Source organism: Panthera onca, chromosome F1, assembly GCF_046562875.1.
Source record: "Panthera onca isolate mPanOnc1 chromosome F1, mPanOnc1 haplotype 2, whole genome shotgun sequence".
Lineage (NCBI taxonomy): Eukaryota > Metazoa > Chordata > Mammalia > Carnivora > Felidae > Panthera > Panthera onca.
In genome coordinates, this window is record NC_138355.1 from 5,531,439 (window position 1) to 5,553,020 (window position 21,582).

The 21,582-nt window shown below is 57.4% G+C and overlaps 1 protein-coding gene and 1 long non-coding RNA gene across 2 annotated transcripts in view; both read left to right on the plus strand.

Annotated features, from left to right (window-relative positions):
* The window catches only part of STUM (stum, mechanosensory transduction mediator homolog), a 62,038-nt gene extending 41,095 nt beyond the window's left edge, over window positions 1-20,943 (plus strand). Inside the window, exons 2-3 of the mRNA XM_060643314.3 lie at window positions 8,593-8,772; window positions 15,526-20,943. Of these exons, the coding sequence (XP_060499297.3) occupies window positions 8,593-8,772; window positions 15,526-15,560 (215 nt within the window). The 3' untranslated portion in view covers window positions 15,561-20,943. The remainder of the gene's footprint in view (window positions 1-8,592; window positions 8,773-15,525) is intronic.
* LOC145713337 (uncharacterized) overlaps window positions 1-21,582 on the plus strand; it is a 385,846-nt gene that overhangs the window by 265,064 nt on the left and 99,200 nt on the right. The gene's annotated exons all lie outside the window — the stretch shown is intronic.

The window sequence follows — 21,582 nt, forward strand, 5'->3', positions numbered from 1 at the left end:
CACCGTGTGCCCGTGAGGGTGTGAGCTCCCGAGACGGCGGTGGGCCAAGCCCCCTCCCTCCTGGGCTCCACATTCCCTGGACCCGGCACTGGCCCACGGCTGGCGCTCAAGTGGAATAAATTAGAACTAACACGTTACCGTTGGGTACCGCTCTTTATTTAGCGGGTGAGACTCATTGAAGACAATTAACACCTCTTCGTACGGAAATGTGCTAAAGCCGTTTTTCAAACTCACTGCTGAAAAGACTAAAACGATGTTTTCATACGGTGAAGCTAGGCCCTTACCTCTAACCTTCCTGTGGCACCTGTAAGCTTATAATGGCAAAAGGGACCTATGATCGTCATTTCCTAATTAGCGAAGTTATTAGTCCCGGTTAATGATGGATTCTTTTTTTTTTTTAATTTTTTTTTTTCAACGTTTTTTATTTATTTTTGGGACAGAGAGAGACAGAGCATGAACGGGGGCGGGGCAGAGAGAGAGGGAGACACAGAATCGGAAACAGGCTCCGGGCTCCGAGCCATCAGCCCAGAGCGTGACGCGGGGCTCGAACTCACGGACCGCGAGATCGTGACCTGGCTGAAGTCGGACGCTTAACCGACTGCGCCACCCAGGCGCCCCAATGATGGATTCTTCATTTATCCACACGGACGCAGCTGCTGGTGACATACGTAACGTGTCGTACAAGTCAGTGCGTGCGCGCGACGCTTGTGTTTTTGCGCCCAAGAGTTATCACGAGCATGTCAACGCGGGTCAGAGGGCAGGGGCTGGGCGCCCCTCCCACACCTCACGCACGAAAGGTCGCCTCCTCTTTCAGACAAAACGTGGCCAGCCCGTCTCCTCCTGGCAGACGAGCCGGTGTCTTGGCCAGCGTTGCCGTTTCGCACCGCCCCGCGTGCCCACGGAGCAGCCGGTTCCGTGGAGGGCTGGTGGGGGTACGTAGAGGCCCAGAGGCCTCTGATGGGCTTGGTGATTCTGGCCAGGTTCCCTCTTTGGGCAGCTGATGGACGGGTGCCTTTTGAACTCTAACAACCTCTGAGCTCAGGGACAGTTGCCTGATGCTCAAGACGTCCGTGTATACAGCAGGCTGAGCCGTATGAAATCGCTGTTCCCCGGCTATTCTTGACCCATGAACGTGGTAATCTCACGTGGTCTGGCCCAAGGAAAACAGGCCGGGAGCCTGAGGCTTGGCCGCAGCTACAGAACAGAGGGTCACAGGAATTCAGCCAGATCCCACCGAGTCCGGGCTCTGCGGCCACAGGTCACAGAGACCCTCTGCTTCAGGGTCTCCCATGAAGGACTCTGGCCCCGGGCAGGGTGGTGGTGGGGAGAGCTTCAAGGATATTTTGCAAATCACGAAGGATGAGGGTTCTTCACTTGTTGTTTTTTTTTATTGCGTTAAAATTCGCACAGCAAGAAATTTACCGCCCCAGCCGTTTTTAAGCACACAGTCCAGTGGGATTAGGAGAGTTCGTAGTTATTCCCTAGCCACCACCGCCACCCGTCCCCAGAACTTTTGTTGTTCTGCAAAACTGAAACTCTGTCCTCATTAAACACTAAGCCCCCTTCTCCTCTCCCCCAGGCCCTGGCCATCACCATCCTATTTTCTGTCTCTAGGAGTTTGAGCGTTCTGGTCACGTAAATGGGGGTCACACAGTCCTTGTCCTTCTGTGACTGGCTTATTTCACTCTGCATGACCTCCTCCAGGTTCATCCATGTCGTAGCAGGGGTCAGATTTCATTCCTTTTTAAGGACGATTGACATTCCAGTGTATTACGCACCACAGTTTGCTGATCTATTCATCTACCTGTAGACACTTGGGGCAGTCACGTGTTTAAAAAAAATTTTTTTTTAATGTGTATTTTTGAGAGAGAGACAGAGACAGAGCATGAGTAAGGGAGGGGCAGAGAGAGAGGGAGACCCAGAATCCGAAGCAGGCTCCAGGCTCCGAGCTGTCAGCACAGAGCCTGAGGTGGGGCTTGAACCCACGGACTGTGAGATCCACGTGAGACTGTGTGACCAGAGCCAAAGTCCGACGCTTAACTGACGGAGCCACCCAGGAGCCCCAGAAATGTTTATTTATTTTGAGACAGAGAGAGAGCAAGTGGGGGAGGGGCAGGGAGAGAGGGAGACACAGAATCCGAAGCAGGCTCCGGGCTCCGAGCCATCAGCACAGAGCCCGACGCGGGGCTCGAACTCACCGACCGCGAGATCGTGACCTGAGCTGAAGTCGGACGCTTAACCGACTGAGCCACCCAGGCGCCCCCAGGGGTCCGAGGCTCTAGCCATTGTGCACAACGCTGCCGTGACCATGGGTGTGCAAATATCTATTTGTGACTCTGCGTTCAGTTCTTTTGGGTGTATACCCAGAAGTGAAGTGGCTGGCTTATGTGGTAATTCTATTTTTAATTTTTTGAGGAAGCCTCCGTATGTTTCCCACAGCAGCCGACCTAATTTACCTTATTATTATTTTTTTTTTTTACCGTAAGGATGTAACACAAAGAGCTCAGGCTTCTAAACTAGACAGCTCGGGGCTTAAATCTTGGCTCGGCTGCGTGGCCAAATCACCTAGGCTCTCGGAGACGTGGGGTTAGTAATAACTCCCTCCGACGGTTGTAAGGGTTAGAGGTGCGGTAGGCAGGGGGAGGGTAGCGCGGTCTAGCGCACCGTATGTGTGGGGGGAGGTGGCATCTGTGTCATTTTTCCCTGATTTTCCCCCCACGTGCCCATGTTCAGCGTCTGCTCTCTTGCTGTTCCTGTAGCGTTCTCTTTTCCCTACTGTCCACGCGGGTCTGTCTCATTTCCCACCACGTGCCACATGCTGGGGGCGCACGCTTCCCGAGAGTCCCTAAGTCCCCCGTCTCATCCTGTGTCCACTGCTGAGCCCTGGGTCCGTGTCCCCATCGCTCCTCAGCCGCTGCCTTCCGGTCTTGGACACTCGCAACCCACAGCACCTGCTGACATTAATTGTCCTGAATCACTGCTCCCGTTAGATCACTCTCCTGCCCCCAGTGCTGGCCGAGCTCTGTTTCCCTCCGCTCAGGGGCGTGCGCCCTCTCCAGGCATTCCAAGCCCTTGGCCAGTGCCCCAGCAGCACCCCCACCCCATGTCACCTGCCCCCACAGGACCCCGCGCTGCTCCTGCCTGCGGGAGGAGGCTGGAGTTCAAGTGCCCTACCTCTGTAAACTGGGGCACACCCGGGGCGGGGGTGGGGGGTGGGGTGGAGGATGAGGGGCCTGCTCACTCATCTGGGGGCTCCCAAGGGCAGGGACTGAGTCAGGTTTCTGGATGAGCCGCTGTGAGACCTGAGTAGTGTATCCGGCCACATCCTGCAGAAGTGGGGGGTCCAGCAAGGCTCTGCGCCCCCGGCCGGGCTGTCCTTGGCTGAGAGAGGAGGGTCTGCCGGCTCTGGGCCGGTTCCTGGGTTGATCTTAAGTCCGCGGTTGTCACACTTCAGTGGGCATTTGCGCGGAGCGAGGAACTTGCTTAGAAATGCAGGTTCGCCTGCCTCCCTCCCCCAGATCTAAAATCAGATCCAAGGCAGGGGTGGGGGGGGACCCAGGCATCTGCATTGTTTCCAGTTCTGCTGAGAAGTAACTGACGCCCGTCACCGGGTAAGCGTGAGGCGTGGGGCGTGATGGTTTGATTGACATCTGCTGTGAAGTGATCGCCTGGGTGGGGGGAGAGGGGGTGTGGGGGGGGTTCAGCTCACATCCAGCTTCTCCTGCAGAGACGATACAAGGAGAGAACAAACTCCTCTCCCCGTGTTGAGCTCTCAGGACTTACTCTGAACCTCCCTACGTACCCACAGCAGCGCCAGCTCCAGTCACCAGGCTGGACGGATGCCCCCAGGGCTCACCTCGACCTGGGGTGTGCACCTTCTGACCCCTCCCTCCGGCTCCCCCGCCCCCACCCCTCCTCTGGTCTCTTTTTTCTACGATTTCGGCTTTCGTTTCGTTTTAGATCCCACATATAAATGAGATCACGCGGTATTTGTCTTTTTTCTGTCTCTGGCGTGTTTCACTTAGCGCAGTGCCTTCAGGGTCCACCCACGTTGGCACAAATGGGAGAATTTCTTCGCTTTTTAAGGCTGAATAATATTCCATTGTGTGTATACCTCATCCTCTTCATTCATCCACCACGGACACGTGGGTTGCCTCCGTATCTCGGCCACCTGCTTGGTAAATTCTGCAGTGAACGTGGGGGTGCAGGTATCTTTGGATCAAAATGGAAATGCGGTACCGTACGGTCGTTCTGTTTTTAACTCTTTGAAGAGGCTCCCTCCTGTTTCCCACAGTGGCTGCACCAGTTTGCCTTCCCACCAACAGGGCACGGGGTCCCTTTTTCTCCACGTCCTCGCCAACCCACCTGTTGTTTCTTGTCTTTTTGATTCTAGCCGTTCTGACGGGCGTGAGGTGGAATCTGAGTGTGGTTTTGATTTGCATTTCCCTGATGATGGGCGGGGTTGAGCATCTTTTCATGTGCCTGTTGGCCATCTGGTTGTCTTCTTGGGAGAAGTGTCTGTTCAGGTCCTTTGTCCATTTAAAAAAAAATTTTAATGTTTATTTTTGAGAGAGTGAGCAAGAGAGAGAGAGAGAGAGAGAGAGAGATGCATGGAGTGCGAGTGGGGGAGGGGCAGAGAGAAAGGGAGACACAGAATCTGAGGCAGGTTCCAGACTCTGAGCTGTCAGTACAGAGCCCTACGCGAGGCTCTCATGAGCTCATGGCCTGAGCCGAAGTCAGACACTTAAGCAACGGAGCCACCCAGGCGCCCCTGCCTTTGCCCGTTTTTTAATTGAGTTATTTGTTTTTCTGCTATTTTTTTTTTAATTTAGGTTTACTTATTTATTTTGAGAGAGACCCCAAAAGAGTTGGAGTGGGGGAAGGGCAGAGAGAGTGGAAGAGAGAAAGAATCCCAAAGCAGGCTCCACATTGCCAGCGCAGAGCCCGACGCAGGGCTTGAACCCAAGAAACCGTGAGATCGCGACCTGAGCCAAAACCGAGAGTCGGACGCTTAACTGACTGAGCCAGCCAGGTGCCCTTGTTTTTCTGCTATTGAGTCGTAGGAGTTCTTTATGTATATTGGATACTGACCCCTTATCAGATGTATGGTGTGCAGATAGTTTCTCCCATTCCACAGGTGGTCTTTTTGCTTTGTCGATGGTTTCCTTTGCTGTGCAGAAGCCTTTATTTAGGTTGGACGTAGCCCCACGTGTTTATTTTTGCATTAGTTACTTGAGCTTTAAGGGTCCTCTCCAAGAAACCATCACCAAGCCCCACGTCAGAGAGCTCTGTGTCTGTTTCCTTCCAGGAGTTTCTTGGTTTCAGGTCTTACGTTTAAGTTCTTGGTCCATTTCAAGTTACTCTTTGTGAGTGGTGTGAGGTAGGGGTCTAGTCTCGTTATTTTCTATGTGAATATCCACTTATCCCAGCGCCATTTATTGAAGAGACTGTCTTCTCTCTGTCAAGTATTCTTGGTTCCCTTGTCAAAGAGCAGTCGACGCTCTACGCCTGGGTTCCTTTCTGGGCTCTCAGTTCTGTCCCATTGGTCCGTTTGTTTTTATGCCGGTACCATATTGGTTTGACGATTGTAGCTTTACAGTACAGCTTGCAATCAGGAAGTGTGACGCTTCCCACTTCGTTCTCCTTTCCCTGAGTTCCCGGGTCAGCTGAGGTCACCACTTTTGCTTTGCAGATGGGCAGAGCCACAGGCTGTGCTCTGTGTCCAGGTGCTGCCATAAGCGGGGCTGTTGGGTGGGCCGCACAGTGTCCCGTGTACCTGGCATGCTGGAGGCGTGTTCCACAGTGAGCAGGACTACAAACTAGTGTCCTGGCCTGGTGTGGCGGGAGAAGCAGCTCTGAGGCTGGTAAAACTCATTCCTTGTTGTCTTAACTCTGGCCAAGCCACGCCCCTAGTTCCCTGGGTGAGCAGGTGCACTGGTTTCCCTCTGCTGGCTTTGCCTGCCCTTGTCCCGGCGGGAGCACCCACACAGAACTTCCGGCCGGGCTCATCAGATGGGGCAGCAGGTGGGGCTAGGGAGGGCAGCTTAGAGCAACTCTCAATTTTCCAAACACACCTTCCATTGGGAGGGGCTGGAGCCGGCCTTGGGGTTGGCTGTGGATTAATCCTCTTGCCTATGCGCAGCAGGGAAACCCTCCAGTTGGGACTGGCTTTGCCCCCTGGGGTGATTAGCCTGCCGGGCCTCTGGCCTGGAGGGTTGCGGGGTTCCAAGTGGCTGGGAAGTCCCCTGCACAGCATGTGGGGCTGGGATGCAGCTCCCTCCCTGGGCAAGCCGGGCTGTAAGGCCGGCAGAATCCTGTTTGGGGATCCAGAGCAGGCAGATCGGATTCTGCACCGACCCCTGGTGAGCGTGTGTCACTGGCTTTGGGGATTGCGACGTGGGCCCTGCGGGTGTGACGTGGGCCACCCGGGTCTGTGCTGGGTGCTTTGGATCGCCCCCGCCCCCGTCAGAGCCGGAGATGTGCCTGCAGTCCCTTGGAAGGAGATCAGAGGGAGGGCGCCCAGAAGGGACTCGGGGGGACCTCTGGTGGTGGCGCGCTGGCCCGGGGAAGGGGCTGGAGGGTCAGGGTGTAGCCGCTGCTCTTGTCCGTCCGGCGTGGCCTGTGTTGGTCTCTGCGGTGTGAGGGTGCTCTCGCCTCACCGCCCCCATTCTTGGAGTCTTCGGTGGTGTTTTGCTAATGAATACTTGTTGGCTCTCCTTTTGGGGAAAGGCAGTGACGTCAGCAAGGACCTCTGGTGCCGTCTTGGTGACATCACTCCCTCTAGGCATCTGCAGGTTTAGCACACGGAGCAGGTGTAATGCAGGTGGTCTGACACGCACGGGATGCTGGGTGCATTTGGACCCTCGAATTCCACCTCCCGTATTCAGGCGCTGCGCTGGGGGCTGGGGACAGTAAGGTGAATGGGATGCCACCTGGGGTCCCAGAGGGACTGTCAGCCTTTCAGGCGGCAGAAACACAGTCGGTGGCAGTTGTTAAGAGGAGGAGCGTGGGCAGGGGTCAGGATCAGGAATCAGCACGTGGACTCGGGTCAGCCTTGGATCTGAGGCACCAAGGGGCGGGCCCGTGGGAAAGGCCACCTCGGGAAGCCAGCGTGGGCCACCGAGATTGGGCAGGGACAGGCCAGAAGCCAGGGTGCAGAGAGGGAGGAAAAGGGCCCCCGGGGAAGCTTCCCTGAGGCGTGGGAACCGTGAGGAGGAAGGGGGTGAGGGAGCTCACCGGTCTCCTGGCTCATTTCCGGAATGTCCTGCTCTCTCGTCTGGACCTGCTATGGCACGTCACCCCCGCCTGCGAGGCAGTGGGAGTCGGCAGCCCCTTTAAAGACGCCCCCTAGGTTTTAGGGGGGCCTGGGTGGCTCAGTCAGTTGCACATCCAACTCTTGAATTTGGCTCAGGTCATGATCCCGGGGTCATGGGATCGAGCCCCACTTTGGGCTCTGTGTTGGGTGTGAACCTGGTGGCCCGGAGTGTGAGAGCCTGTGAAGGAGGGGATTGGCGTGTGGGCTGTGGACTGGTTGGTTCGCAGATGAAAGTCCATCACTGGCCCTGGGGGGGCAGTCTCTGGGGGGAGGGGCAGTCTCTGGGGGGAGGGGCAGCCTCTGGGGGGGCAGTCTCTCGGGGGGGGGCAGTCTCTCAGGGCAGGGGGCAGGACACCAGGTGTCAAAGCTCGAGGGACTCCTGGCTGACACCTGCTTAGCGTGGAAGGCGGAATGATGCCCCCCAGAGATGTGCACACCCTGACCCCCAGAGCCTGGGAAAATGTTCCCTTCCACAGCGTAGGGGGCTCTGCAGACGTGACTACGGGAAGGACCTTGCGACGGGGGGTGGGGGGTCTCCTTGGCTGATCGGGTGGGCCCAGCGTCATCACGGGTCTTGCAGGAGGGAGGCGGGAGGGTCAGAGTCAGGGAGAGATGTGAAGGTGTGGGGTGTGGGAGCAGGGGTCGCAGAGGAGGGATGTGGGCGCTGGCTGGGCTGGTGCGGGAGGGGCAGGGAGCCCATAAACGCGGCAGCCGAAGAGCCTCCGGAAGGACCCAGCCCTGAGGACGTTCCAGACTCGTGACCTCCCGAGCTGTAAGAGGATGGTACCCGCTGCTCGAAGCCGCTGAGGTTGTGGTGGCTGCTGCAGACAGGGGACGGCCACTCGTCCTGCTGTGGGCTGCCGCGAGGCCCAGGGCCCAGTAGGAAGGCAGCCTGGCTCCAGGCAAATGACAGCTGCGTCGCGACATTTCCCGTAGGGACCTGGGAAGTCATACCCGGTAAGGGCCCTGGACACATGCACAACCTTGCTCTGTGTGCCCGTGGATGTTCAGTAAATCTCAGGCTCCCCGTCCCCTCCCCCACTTGCAGGGACGGCTTGTCGTGGCCCCAGGACCGTGCGCCCCCTCAGGCTGCCACATGGGCCTCGCCGGCGTGGGGCTAAGAGGTGGGCCGGGCCGGAGTGGGAAGGTGCTGGATGCCGGCCGCTCCTCTCCGAGCTCCTGGGGGGTTGGGCAGCTGGGTCCCCGGCCGGCCGTCAGCACGCAGGCCACCGTATCCCCGGCACCCTCCGAAAGCTGTCCCCTCTGGCCTCTCACAGGGACGTTCGTCTCGGCCTTCGCCGTCCTCTGCGGAGCCCGCACCGACCTCCCGGACAGGCACGTGTGCTGCGTCTTCTGGCTGAACATCGCAGCGGCCCTCATCCAGACCCTCACGGCCATCGTCATGGTGGGCTGGATCATGAGCATCTTCTGGGGCATGGACATGGTCATCCTCGCCAGTGAGTAGCCCGCCAGCGCCCTGCTTTCTGGGGCGGGGGCCGGGATTCGGGGGGAGGGGGCAGGCGCCGAATGGTCTGGGCGGCTGTGATCCTGCGGGGTGTTGGCGCTTTGCAGGCAGGCCCGCCCCTCCCTGGAGCCCGGGGCTCAGGAGGGCTCACGGGTGTCCTCATCACTGGAGTCTGCAGCCCCCTGGCACAGGGGACCCTCCCCACGCGCCCGGCCCAATGCCTGCAGGGAATCCTGAGTGCAGACAGGCAGAGATCTGAACCAGAGGCCATGAGCAAGAAAGACAGAGCTGCTCATCAGCTCATATGCATCGGCCTCCTCTTTATCAAGGAAGCAGCCCCCGAGGACCCTGAATGGCCGGGGCGTGGCCCGCGTGAGCTGAGGTCCCCGTGCCTGGCATCCCCTGTCTCCATCCTGCAGTTTTCCAGAAAGAAGGAAAGCCTACCTGGCATCTCTGCCCACGGGACGCCCTGTGACTGTGGCGTGTGTTTTGTTTCGTTGGACAGCCAGGACAGCACGATTTGCCTCCTCCTTGGGATCTCGGCGTTGTTCGTTGTGCTGCGTGAACCCTTGCCGATCATTTGGCCCACACTTGGTGCAGACACAAAACTGTTCTGTGCGAGTGCTTAATGTTACAAAGTCAAGTTTACCAAAAATGACTTGATGAACCTTTAAAAGATAACCTGGCAGTATACCTGGAGATAAACCTAACCGAAGAGGTGAAAAATCGATATGCTGAAAACTATAGAAAGCTTATGAAAGAAATCGAAAACGACACACCCCCCAAAATGGAAAAACGTTCCATGCTCCTGGATTAGAAGAACAAATACTGTTAAAATGTCGATACTCCCCAGAGCAATCTACATATTCAATGCGATCCCTATCAAAGTCACACCAGCATTCTTCACAGAGCTAGAACAAACAATCCTAAAATGTGTATGGAACCAGAAAAGACCCCAAATAGAGAAAGCAACCTTGAAAAAGAAAACCAAAGCAGGAGGCATCACAATCCCGGACTTCAAGCTGTGTTACAAAGCTGTCATCATCAAGACACTGGCACAAAAAGAGACACACAGATCAATGGAAGAGAATAGAGAACCCAGAAACGCACCCACAAACCTATGGCCAACTAATCTTTGACAAAGCAGGAAAGAATATGCAGTGGAAAAAAGACTCTTCAGCAAGTGGTGCTGGGAAAACTGGACAGCGACACAAAGAAAAATGAACCTGGGCCACTTTCTCCCATCATGCACAATAATAAACTCAAAATGGATGAAAGACCTCAATGTAAGACAGAAAGCCATCAGAATCCTCGAGGAGAAAGCAGGCAAAAAACCTCTTTGATCTTGGCCACAGCAACTTCTTACTCAACACGTCTCCGGAGGCAAGGGAAACAAAAGCAAAAATGAACTACTGGGACCTCATCAAAATAAAAGGCTTCTGCACAGCGAAGGAAACAATCAGCAAAACTAAAAGGCAACCGACAGACTGGGAGAAGATATTTGCAAATGACATATCAGATAAAGGGTTAGTATCCAACACCTACAAAGAACTTACAAACTCAACAGCCAAAAAACAAATAATCCAGTGAAGAAACGGGCAAAAGACATGAATAGACACTTCTTCCAAGGAGACATCCAGATGGCCAACCGACCCATGAAAAAATGCTCAACGTCACTCATCATCAGGGAAATACACATCAAAACCACAATGAGATACCACCTGGCACCTGTCAGAATGGCTAACGTTAACAACTCAGGAACAGCAGATGTTGGCGAGGATGCGGAGAAAGAGGGTCTCTTTTGCACTGTTGGCGGGAATGCAAACTGGTGCAGCCGCTCTGGAAAACAGTGTGGAGGTTCCTCAAAAAATTAAAAATAGACCTACCCTATGACCCAGCAATAGCACTGCTAGGAATTTACCCAAGGGATACAGATGTGTAATTTGTAGGGGCACATGCACCCCCAAAGTTTATAGCAGCACTATCGACAAGAGGCAAAGTATGGAAAGAGCCCAAATGTCCATCGGTGGATGAATGGATAAAGAAGCGGTGTGTGTGTGTGTGTGTGTGTACACACATACACACACACAATGGAGTATATATATACACACACACAATGGAGTATTACTCGGCGATCAAAAAGAATGAAATCTTGCCATTTGCAACTACGTGGATGGAACTAGAGAGTATCATGCTAAGTGAAATAAGTCAGAGAAAGACAAATATCGTGACTTCACTCACGTGTGGCATTTAAGATACACAACAGATGAACATAAGGGAAAGGGACGCAAAAATAATATAAAAACAGAGAAGGAGACCAACCGTAAGAGACTCTTAAATACAGAGAACAAACTGAGGGTTGCCGGTGGGGTGTTGAGCGAGGAGAAGGGCTGAGGGGTGATGTGATGGGTGTTAGGGAGGGGCACTGGTTGGGATGAGCACTGGGTGTTCTGTGGAAGTGATGAATCACTATTCTATTCCTGGGAAAAAAAGATATTTTGATTAAAAATAAATAAGTAAATAAATGATAACATCCCCCCCTCCCCCCCCCCCCCCCCCACACACAAAGAACTAAAACCACTCACCGCTGTTTGGCTCTACAACGATAAAAAGAGATCTTCCAAAATGACTTGTAAAGAAACAACAACCATACTTGCCAAAAATGGACTGAAGGGTGAGGTGGTAACACCCAACGTCTGCTTTTCCTGGGACTTTCCTGAACTTTCTAAGCAGACGGTTTTGGCCAAGTAGAGGAGAGATCTCTATGAGGCCGACCTCCCTCGGTGCATTAAGGAATTCTCACGAGTGCAGAATAGCATGATGTGTTTTAAGCTCTAGGCGTCTCCTGTCGTGGTTTGGACAGAGCAGGAGAAGGTGTTACTGAGGTTTCACGCGGGGTCTTTCTGCAGAGACATGGAGGGAGCCATTTTGTTTCATTTAAGAACGCTTTGGCGTGTTTCCAGTGGTTTCACAAATATCCCCTCAAGGTAAGAACACAAGCAGGCCTCCAGATATTTGCGACTTTCTTGCAAAGACGTCCAGGGCAATTAAAAAAAAAAAAGCTCTATGTGGAACCGTGTTAGTAACCTTAGTGACTAATGCTTCTCAGAAGTACAAAACATCCTCAGGGGAAATTTTTTCAGTAAAATGAAAATGGCTTAATGTTCTCTAAGCGTAAAACCACTGCTTATTATTATTTAAAAAAATGCAGAAAATGAGGAAGAGAGTGAAAAAAAATAGCACGAATAAGGAAATATTTAAAGATATTCAGAAGGAACCCCTGGCAACATTTGGGTCATCATTCCAGAGCCTTTACAGAATATATTCAAATGTATCTTACGCAGTTTTTAAAATTTGGATTATTTTATGGATATCGTTCGTGTTTGAAATTTGGTGAGGTTTTTTTTGTTTGTTTCGCATCTCCATGTCTAGAAATATATGGAATTTTAATTACTTTCAGGATCTCCTTTGGATGTCACGATTAAGTTTTTCCCTTTGCAGAACATAGTTGAAAAAACCTGTTGCAACTAGATGTTCGATAAACGCTTTCTGGTGACGAAAACCACCGGTGGGAGAAGGGCACCTGTCCGTCCGTCCCTGCGGTGGGTTCCCCGGTGGGTTCCCACTCCGGGGGGGTGGGGGGGGGGGGGCTGGAGCCCGAGTGGGATCCAGCAGAACCAGTGGTTGATCGGTCAGACTGGCTTCCGGGAAGGAGGTCGTCCGGCAGCAGAGGTCAGTGAAGACGTGGGGTGGCTGTTCTGCCAGGGGGTCCCAGAGCCCGGGCAAACCAGGCAGACCCTGGGAGACAGGGACAGCCAGAGAAACAGGAGGGGAGCACCAAGCCTGGCCAGCAGTGGGAGGGATAAGCAGGGGAGTGGTCGGGAGGCTGGGGAGGGCCGTTCTCAGGGCAGACACCGCCCCCCCCTCAGGAAGTCAGGGTGGAGGTGGGCAAGGAGACAGAGACCGAGGCAGGCCCGTCACGGGAGCCTCCCCCTGTGTGCTCGGGGGAGGGTGCGGGCCATCGCAGGCATTCGGGGGGAGGGTGCGATCGATCGATCGATCGATCGATCGTAGGCGGTGCAGCGAGGCTGACGGTTCCCCAGAGGGAACTGGCCGCTTCCCTAGGGGCCTGTGGGACGGCCCACAGGCTCCTGACCCTTCCCCAGTTGGAACCTGGGAGGTGTGTCTGCTCTGGGAAGCGTCCTCAGCCTCAGTGGCAAAGCCTGACCCCTCGACTGCCTTTTTTGCCATCGCGCCGATGGCCGGCGGGGCACTTGGGCATTTAGGAAGGAAACCTTCCACTGGAGCGGAACGTGTCGTGTCACCGGCCTGTCTCAGTAAAAGTGAGGTGGCGCCTAATCCCTAGAGCTTTCTGGTTATTTTTATCTGGGTCACCCTTAAAATCCAGGGACCACGGGGTCTGTATCTCAGACATAATTGAAAGCCCCACCCCCAGCCCAGACCCCAAGAAGATGGGGGGAAACCTGGTCACATCCTCTCTTTCCATCACCCCAGACTGTGGTCTTAGCCGGAAACCCCTCCCATGTCCGGGTGGCCGCTCTGGGTGGGCCACGGGATACCAGTGCGAGAACCCCCATTTCCACCCCTCCCCAGGCCTTCGCTGTGGTCACTCGGCTCCTTGGATGTCCCCACACTGGCTCCGGGGATGCTCTTTTTGCGCCAGAGTCTTTAGACTTGGCTGCAGGAGGAAACCACCCAGGAAGGACACTCTGAGGGGAGGACCCACAGTTGACTTGTCCGCCCGAATCAACAGGTGGACGGGGGCTGTCCTTTCTGGGGTCATCCCGCCCCTCGCCGCAAAAAAGAAGGAAACTTCTCGGTCGGAACAGAGCAGGATGATTTTCACACAGCCCTGTCCCGAGCGTCATCGACAAACATACCCCCAAGAGACACCCCCCCAGCAAGAGGACCACCAGGTTAAACCCGGAGCTAAGTAGACGTTCAAACCGAGGACGCAGGAGCTTGCTGCTCTGCTGATGTGAATAACGACAAAGTACGGCCCACGACAGCCCGTCCTGGTCGCGGGTCCATTCGTCCTCGGCCGTTCTCTGGCACTCTCCCTCTGCCGCTGCACCCGGGGCAGACGCTGCAGATCGGATTCAGGACGCTTCCTGCTGATGAGTCGTGTGTGTTCTCGATACACGGCTTTGGACAACCACTGCCCGCTGATCCGGAGAGTCGACAAGACAAAATCTGTTGGCCATCGCCCCACCCGGCCTCGGGCTTTCCCGAGGCGCTAGGTTTTCTGTGTGTGGCTCCTGTCCCTATAAAGGGTGACCGTGTGGCTCAGGCGCAGCCAGGCTGGGGCCAGGATGGGTCGCTTCCAAATCTTCAGTCTGTCCTGCAGGCATCTCTCCTTGGGCCCACCTGGAATTCATCTCCAGGCGCCCATGGGGGGCGGCGAGGAGAGAGTGAGGGGCAGGGGGTGGTCCCGGAGGGAGGAGTGGGCTTGGTTGAGCTGTGGGGCTGGGGGTGGCCCCATGGGAGCCTCCCGTGAGCCCCTGCAGCCCAGCACGCACCTGCTGGTCCCTGGACCGGGGCACAGTCCTTCTACCGCCTCCTCCTCAGCCCCCGTGGCCTCTGTTTTTACCCTGTCTTCACCCTGTTTTCTCTCTTTCTTTCTCTCCGCTCCCTCCTGCGGCCTCACATCTTGTGTCGCCCCCAAGTTTCCCAAGGTGAGTCTGCCGATGGGCGATGGGCGGCCTCGAACCCGCCACTGGCCTCACCGTCCCCAGAACAGGGATGCTCCCCGCCTACCCCCCCCCACCCCCCCCCCCCCCCCGCCACCAACTTGGCCATCAGGCTTTTATTTTGTTTTTGTTTTTTAGATCTGTTTGTATTTATTTTTGCGTCTTTTGTGTATCCCGGGTTTTGCTTTTGTTTTCTTTTTGTTTCGATCTTTAGCTTTTTGCTTTGGACAACGTTGAAACATAGACAAAAGCCGAGGGCCTGGTATACTGAGCCCCTCAGCGCCCACGCCGGCTTCAACAGCTGCCAACTCACGGTCACTCCTGTGTCATCTGGGACATCTTCTCTCTTTCCTACATTTCCGCGCCCCCCCCCCCCCCATAATTAGGACTCAAAATTGGTGAATAATTTGGGAAATAGACAAAAAGCAGTCAAGTCCACAGAAGTTCCCTCTGGGGGCTGAGTGACCAGCTAACGGGGGGAGCCTTTCAGCAGATTCCAGTGGCTGAATTTTCCCAACGGCCTCAAAATGATTGACGGTGTTTTAAAGGCTTGGAGCCCTTTGTGTCCCACACGTCCGGCTGCTTGAGCTCACACATGCGGTGACGGTCTTTTGCGTCCTGTCTTCTGTTTTGCTTTCCGTCCTCCTGTCCATCCACACGTCCCAGGTGCCTGTCACACTGCCACTGCCTCCCACGGCTCTGCCCTGGGAAGTCACACCAGGCAGTGACTTCTGGGGTGTGGCTTGAATACCTTGAATTCGTTGAATACCTTACCGCCCCCACCCGGACACCCCCCTCTCCGATACCCCCAGTAAACCCAAATTTCCATGGCTCTCCATTCATCCTTCTGTTTCCCATTAAAAAGTGCATGCCCCTGGGAAAAGCCGGACCCCCCCGCCTCCCTCAAGCATAGCAGTCATTTCTACTTCAGTGAGAATAAGACCTCACGAACATATTCCGGTTCGCAGGCACCTCCTGGGGAAATCCCGGAGGAAGCTAGCGCCTCACCCCGTCTCTCTGCTTCTTCCTCGCAGGCTACAAGGAGCAGGGCATCCCACAGCAGCTGTGAGCCCGAAGGAGCCGCCAAGAACTCCGGGGTGGTCCGTGAGGGGCGCACCAGGCGGCGGCGGGCACAAGGACCCTTACGTCTTCTCTTCTGCCATGTCCTGGGTTTGGAGCGCCAAGTGGGGGCGATTTAGAAAGATATTTATTTCGAAAACACATCTGCTTTTCTTGGCAGGCTGTGAGGCTGCCCACCCCTCCCCCTGCTCCAGAAAGACGCGGGAGCCCCGAGCATCTCAAGTGGGGTAGGGAGTGGGGTCAGGGTTGCTGACAGCGAAGCTGGCATTCTGGGCTCACCCCTGCCTCGCACGGCTCCCTGGGTCCCCCTAAGCGTCTCCTGACCCTGCCTCTCCCTTCTGCAGCCCACGCTTCACCCACTCCCTTCCTCACGCCTGAAATCTCTGGGCCTGGTTGTGTTTCGATCTTTGCTTCTCTGGAAGGAGGCCAGTGACCCCCACCCCCCAGACCAGAATCCCCAACGAAGGCCAGAAGCTTTCTCGTTACACTTAACTCCGCTTCTGGCCCGCGGCCCTCCGGAAATCCTCGGGGCCGGACGGGTCTCGGAATTCCAAAAACCCGGATCCGAGAAAGAACGAGAGACGTTTACCGCCCGTTTCCTGCTGCCCAGTCGGGACCAGCTCCCCGCCGTCAAGCACAGGACCGTTTCTGCGGAGAGACGTGTGAACAGTCGGGCCGATTGGGATCAATAAAAACGCCAAATAGCGTCACCTTGTTGGTTCAGGTCAGATTTGGGCCTCAGGAAGCGACGGAAGGGAACCCAGCATTCGAGAGCGTTCGGGGATATAGAGTGGCAAAAAAAAGAAAACCGTAGGAGTCGTGCCCTTCTCTCCGAAAACCCCTCTTGCGCACGAGTCCCCGGGGACGTTGCTGTTGTGACGGGGGTTCCTCCCACTGCAAAGGGACAGTCGGGGCCTTTGCGGCACCTGCGTAAAGATTGTGAGTTGGATCCTGGAGGGGGAGGGGGGCAGGAGCTCACGGAAGTTGTTTGGGCCACTGCGGGTCGAGTGTTGATCTGAGGTTAAGAGAAAGGAGATCCAAGGTCATGTGACAGGTGGACATCTGCATGCCCGTTTTCATCTCGCGGGAATTGCTAAACCGTGGGTCTGGCTCCAAGCTGTTTGCGGGCCTGGGGCTCCCCGTGGAGAAGTGGAACCCCCCACCCCCCGGCCGCAGTCCCTACCCACCACCCCCAGCCCTGAGTCGGAGGCGGCCGGATCCGGCCCCTCTGCCAGCCGCTTGGCTTTGACCAACACCCGGTCTGCTCCCGTGGCCGCCCGGGGCCGGGCTGCACTTCCTAAACCCCTGGCTGTGTCCGTCTTCCTGTCCTTTCCCCCCCGACCCAGCCAGGCCTCTCTGCTGCTGCTTCCGTGTATGCGATCCTGTGTGTTTTCAACGCGTGGGACCAGGCTTGGTTTTCTGCAGAAAGGCAGAACCTTCCGGTGGGCCAGGAAGAGACCAGGAGGCTGCTGGGAGCAGAGGATCTTGCCTTCCGGCCGCGGAGGGGCAGAGAGGAAAGAGCAGTCTCCGTGGCACGTTTAGTGGCAGTCCAGACACAGGCGGGGTTTTCCTGGGTGACAAGTGTCACCCTGAGCCCGGTGGGGGCGGCCTACTACAGGGCTCGGTGGGCTCGGAAGGCCCATTCCCCTGGGCACCCCCGCCTCCGAGGCTCCCCTCCGCTGCCACCTGCTTCCGAACTGGAGAGTCCGTGAGGATCGCCTCACCGGGGAGCAGCCCACTGTGGCCTGAGTGTCACCGTCATCAGGTGACGGCCAGTGGCCAGTGGCCTCCAAGGAGTCTGAGGTGGCCGCTCGGGCTGTTGGAAGTTCAGCCGATTCATTAAACGGCAGCCGGCTGCAAAGTAGGGTTCCCGTGAGCAAGTGACGCGGCACACGGGCGATGGCCCCGAGGTCCCGGGCTCACCCCAGGTGCGGCCTCTCGGTGCTCACGCTTCTGCAGGATGCCCCCCAGCCGCGGGTGTCTGGGGCAGGGACTTCAGGCACGCAGAGAAGGTCGCAGCACACGGGATACACCCAGGACCCTGCGGTGGCCCTCGGACCTGAGCGGCAGTTCCTGGGGCAAGAAGGAGCCACCGGGACCCGGGGGCGTCCCGTGCATGGTGGAGACTGTTCAGTTCCGAGTCCGCGGTAGAGCCGAGGACCTCCGGCCGGGAGGCCCAGGCCCCGTGGGAGCGGCGGGGGACGGGGGACGTCGGGCCCCGGTCCCTGCACCCTTCTGGCCGCTGTGGGGCAGGGGCCACGGTGGGGCCGACACGCTCCAGCTGCCCCTCTGCCCCGGCTTCAGAAGCGGCAGGCCTGGCCTTGGAGCCGGTCCCCGGCTGCACTTGAGGGGGCGTAAAGAAGGGACCAGGAGCAAGATGCCTTCCCTGTGTGGCCCCAGAGCCGTGTGTCAGCCCCGACGACGGGGGAGCTGCCCGGTCCTAACACGGAGGACCAGGCCCCCCGCCGTCCCTGCCTGGGGGCTCCAGGCGCTCTGACCACCACTCCCAGAGGCAGGGCCGTGACTTCAGCTTCATGCGGACGCCCCGAGGGCCGAGGAGCAGCGGGCAGGACACGTAGAGACGGTGGCGGAAGCCACACGGTCACCATTCGCCCGGGAAGAACAGGGACCCGGGCGTCAGAAGGAAAATCCCAACACTGAGCCCTGAGGCCAGCGCAAGGCGGGGCTGAGTCCCCGGGAAGAGAGAAGGCCTTCCGGAGGCCTGGGGCTCTCCAGGGGGAAGGCTGTCCCTTTTGCCACAGCTCAGCTCTTTAAAATGCAAAAGTAAGTCTCAAATGCTTTCTTCCCGAACCCCCATCCCTGCACAGAGGGGTGAGTTTGCAAGGGTTACTTTGGTTTTGCCTGGATCCTGCGCCCCGAGCCCCTCCGGCTGCCACGACACTCGCTGTTTTCACCCCGTTGGTGGCATTGGCAAAGAAAGCCCGTGTGTGTCGCGTCAACCGCTTAGGGACCCGGAACTTAGACCCAAGCCCCCCAGGTGGTGGCCGCAGACCTTGTTCAGCGTATTTATTACTCCCGCTTGGTGGTTGGTTCGGAGGGCTTTCCTCAGAGGGACCGCAGGTGGGTCCCAGCTGCACTGTGACCCTCCCTGGAGACCGTGACTTTGCACGTGCGGGAGCCGTCTGGAGCCGCTGCTGACCGCGAACCTGCCCCGGGGCTGAGCAGAGACGGGCTTCCTTCTTCTCAACTCAACGGTCCCCCCCGGTGCTGGCGGCAGGCGGTTCTCGAAGGCGGGGCTCCCTGCCCTGCGTTTGTATCCAGAGAGCACTCCGTGGACGCTGGTGTGGACTGACAGGGGTCTCCCGGCGCCCTGGCTGCCACGCCCTGCCCTTCCCGCCCTCGGGGGGGAACAGCAAAGTGAGTGGAGGCAGGAGGGGCGCCTCTTTCCGCAGAGGGCGCTGTGTGTGTGTCGGGGTGGCGAGGAGGCCAGGCAGTGGGAGGGGAGGCCGGGAGCGGCCTGAGCAGGTGGGCGATGTTCGGGCTCCCGCGTTCTTCACCCGCCGGGCTCCTAGGGCTTCAGAACGCTCACGGGGTCGCAGGCGTGCAAGCCACGTGGGACCCTCCCTGTGGTGATGCGTGGGGCACCTCGGGGGTGACTTCCAGCTTCCGTGCCGTTCGTCTCTCCTCCCGGCTCGTGCCTCCGTTTGACCATCTGTAGGCTGGGGACAAGGAGGGGCTGGGCAGCCAACGCCGGTCGGTCCCTTTTCTCTCCGAGCCAAGGGCCTGGAGGATGAGCCCAGCCCGGGCGACCCTCGATTCCACGGTCCCGTCCCGATCCTGTCACAGCGGGAGGCAGAGGACAGGGTCGCACGAGTACGGGTCCTGTTTCCAGTACAGCTTGTCTCTCTCCTCGGATTTGGTCCCCGGCCCCTCCCTTCCTGCCTGGATTTGCCAAAATGCCAGCCACCCGCAGTCCAGCCCGGGCCACTGTCACCGTAGGTGAGGCGCACAGACACATGCACGCTCTGTCACACATGCGTGCAACACCCCACACACACACACGTGTGCTCACAGCCCCTTTGGTTGCTGGGTGAGGACAGGACTGTCTGGGGACTTAGGACTGGGTGCTTCACGTCCGCAGAGGGGCCTCTCACACCCCCCGGGAGCCGTCCCTCCGGCGTGGCTTTGGTGGGTGCAGTTCCCCTTCATCATCTGCAGGGCCCTGGGCCTGGAGCTCTTCCTCCTGGGGACCCTTGGCTCAATACCCCCACCCACCAAACCCAGCTGTGCTCGTCCCCCACGCCTGGCTTGTGGGAGGGACAGCGTGGGTCTGCCCAGAGCGGCGGGGACCGTGATCCCTTTCTGGGCCCTTCTGGGGCTAGACGGTCCTCTCCTCTGAGGCTCCTTTTCCCACCACCCTCCCACCGGCCCCAGGACGGGACGCAGCGGGGAGAGAAGGGGACGGAGGTCAGGCCCACCCCGCCTTCTGGGTCAGCGCCTGGCTGGGCGTCCCCACCGGGGAGCAGGCGATGGTGGCCGTAACTGGCCCGGGCACCCTGTGGGAGCACTTGGCTGGCCCTCTGCGCAGGCCGAGTGATAGGCCTGTCGTAGCTGGTGCCAAACTTTTTTAAACAACATACATAAACACAAGCCTGGGTGTGTGCATATTAGCCGAATTTATATTTGGACGAGTGTTGTGTTGAGACTTGGAGTTTTTGACCCGTGATTGACTGTTTGGGTCTCTCTTCCTTTTGTTAAGCGAATCCCTGTTCGTTTCCATGGTTCTCTGGCAAGACCCGCTGCCCGGTCTCCCAGGGCTCGCTCTTTCTACTCCTGCCTAGACCCACAGCGGCTTCACCCCACCCGCGGCCACTTCCCTTGGGGTCCTACGAGCCTGCCAAGGGGGTTTTCCGGCGCATTCCGCGGACGGGAGCCTTCCTCGGTTCTACGAGAGGGAGAAAGTCTCAGGTTGGGGACCTGGGGAAGCTTCCAGACTTGCAGCCTGGGGCCCAGGCCTGCAGCCTTGCCTTCCCAGTGTCCTCAGGACGGAGCCCTCGGCAGGCCCGCCCGCCACTGCCCGGGGCCCCTCTGCTGCCCGGGGCCCCGCGCCCCTCGAGGCGCCGAGCAGGGCCCCGACTTCCCCAGCGCCCCGCCAGCTTCAGAAGTCACAGCCCAAACGCCATGCCGTATACGTCATGGCAGACAGCGTGCATGACGCTAGGAACCTGTATACATAGCCCCGTGTACATATTTATATATTCCTATTATAAATACACAAAGCATGGCAATCCTTTGGCATTCCAAATCTGTGTTTTTTTTAAATCCTGGAAATACAACTTTAGACACCTTTTCTTCCTGTTTCTCTTTTCTATGTAATAAACGTTCATGTGACCTTTCTGGTGGCTTCTCAACCCCCTGTGTGCTCTCATTTTTCCGGCTGGATGGACCCAGACTTGGTCCCCAGCGCCTCCCGCGCTCGCTCCGCCAAACCTGCTGATGCTGTTCTCTCGGCACGAAGGCTGTCTGTCCTTCCGAGGGCAGGGCTTCGTTTCCCACCCTCCCCTTCTCCTGGGGGTAGATCTTTGGTGATCTGATCCCTTTGGAACTGGGAATTCACCCGCCACCCTGGGCATCGCCCCCCCCCCCCCCCCGCCCCCGGGATCGCCAGGAATAAGGTACAGACGGGATTCATCCCTATAGACGCCTGGTGGGGGAAACGTGTGTGACGTAGACGTTCGGGGGCGTGTTCGGAAGCGGTTAGGAGCACTTCTAATGAGCTGTTCAGCCCTAACAAGGGACCGGTTGAACTACTTGGGAGGAAGGGCAGGGCACGGTCCAGGGCCCCGCCGGCATTTTCTTCACCGACGGGGTCAAGGCCTGGAGAGCTTATCGAGTTTGTGGACGAAGAGGAGCAAGCGGACGAACAAACCGGGATTCAGAAAGTCCCTGACGGGCAGGCCCCAGATCTGTGAGCTGACGCTAAGGGCTCAGCGACAGAGCTGTCCCGGGGAGCGAGCGCCCCTCGCCGTCCCTCGCGCCGTGAGTCAGGT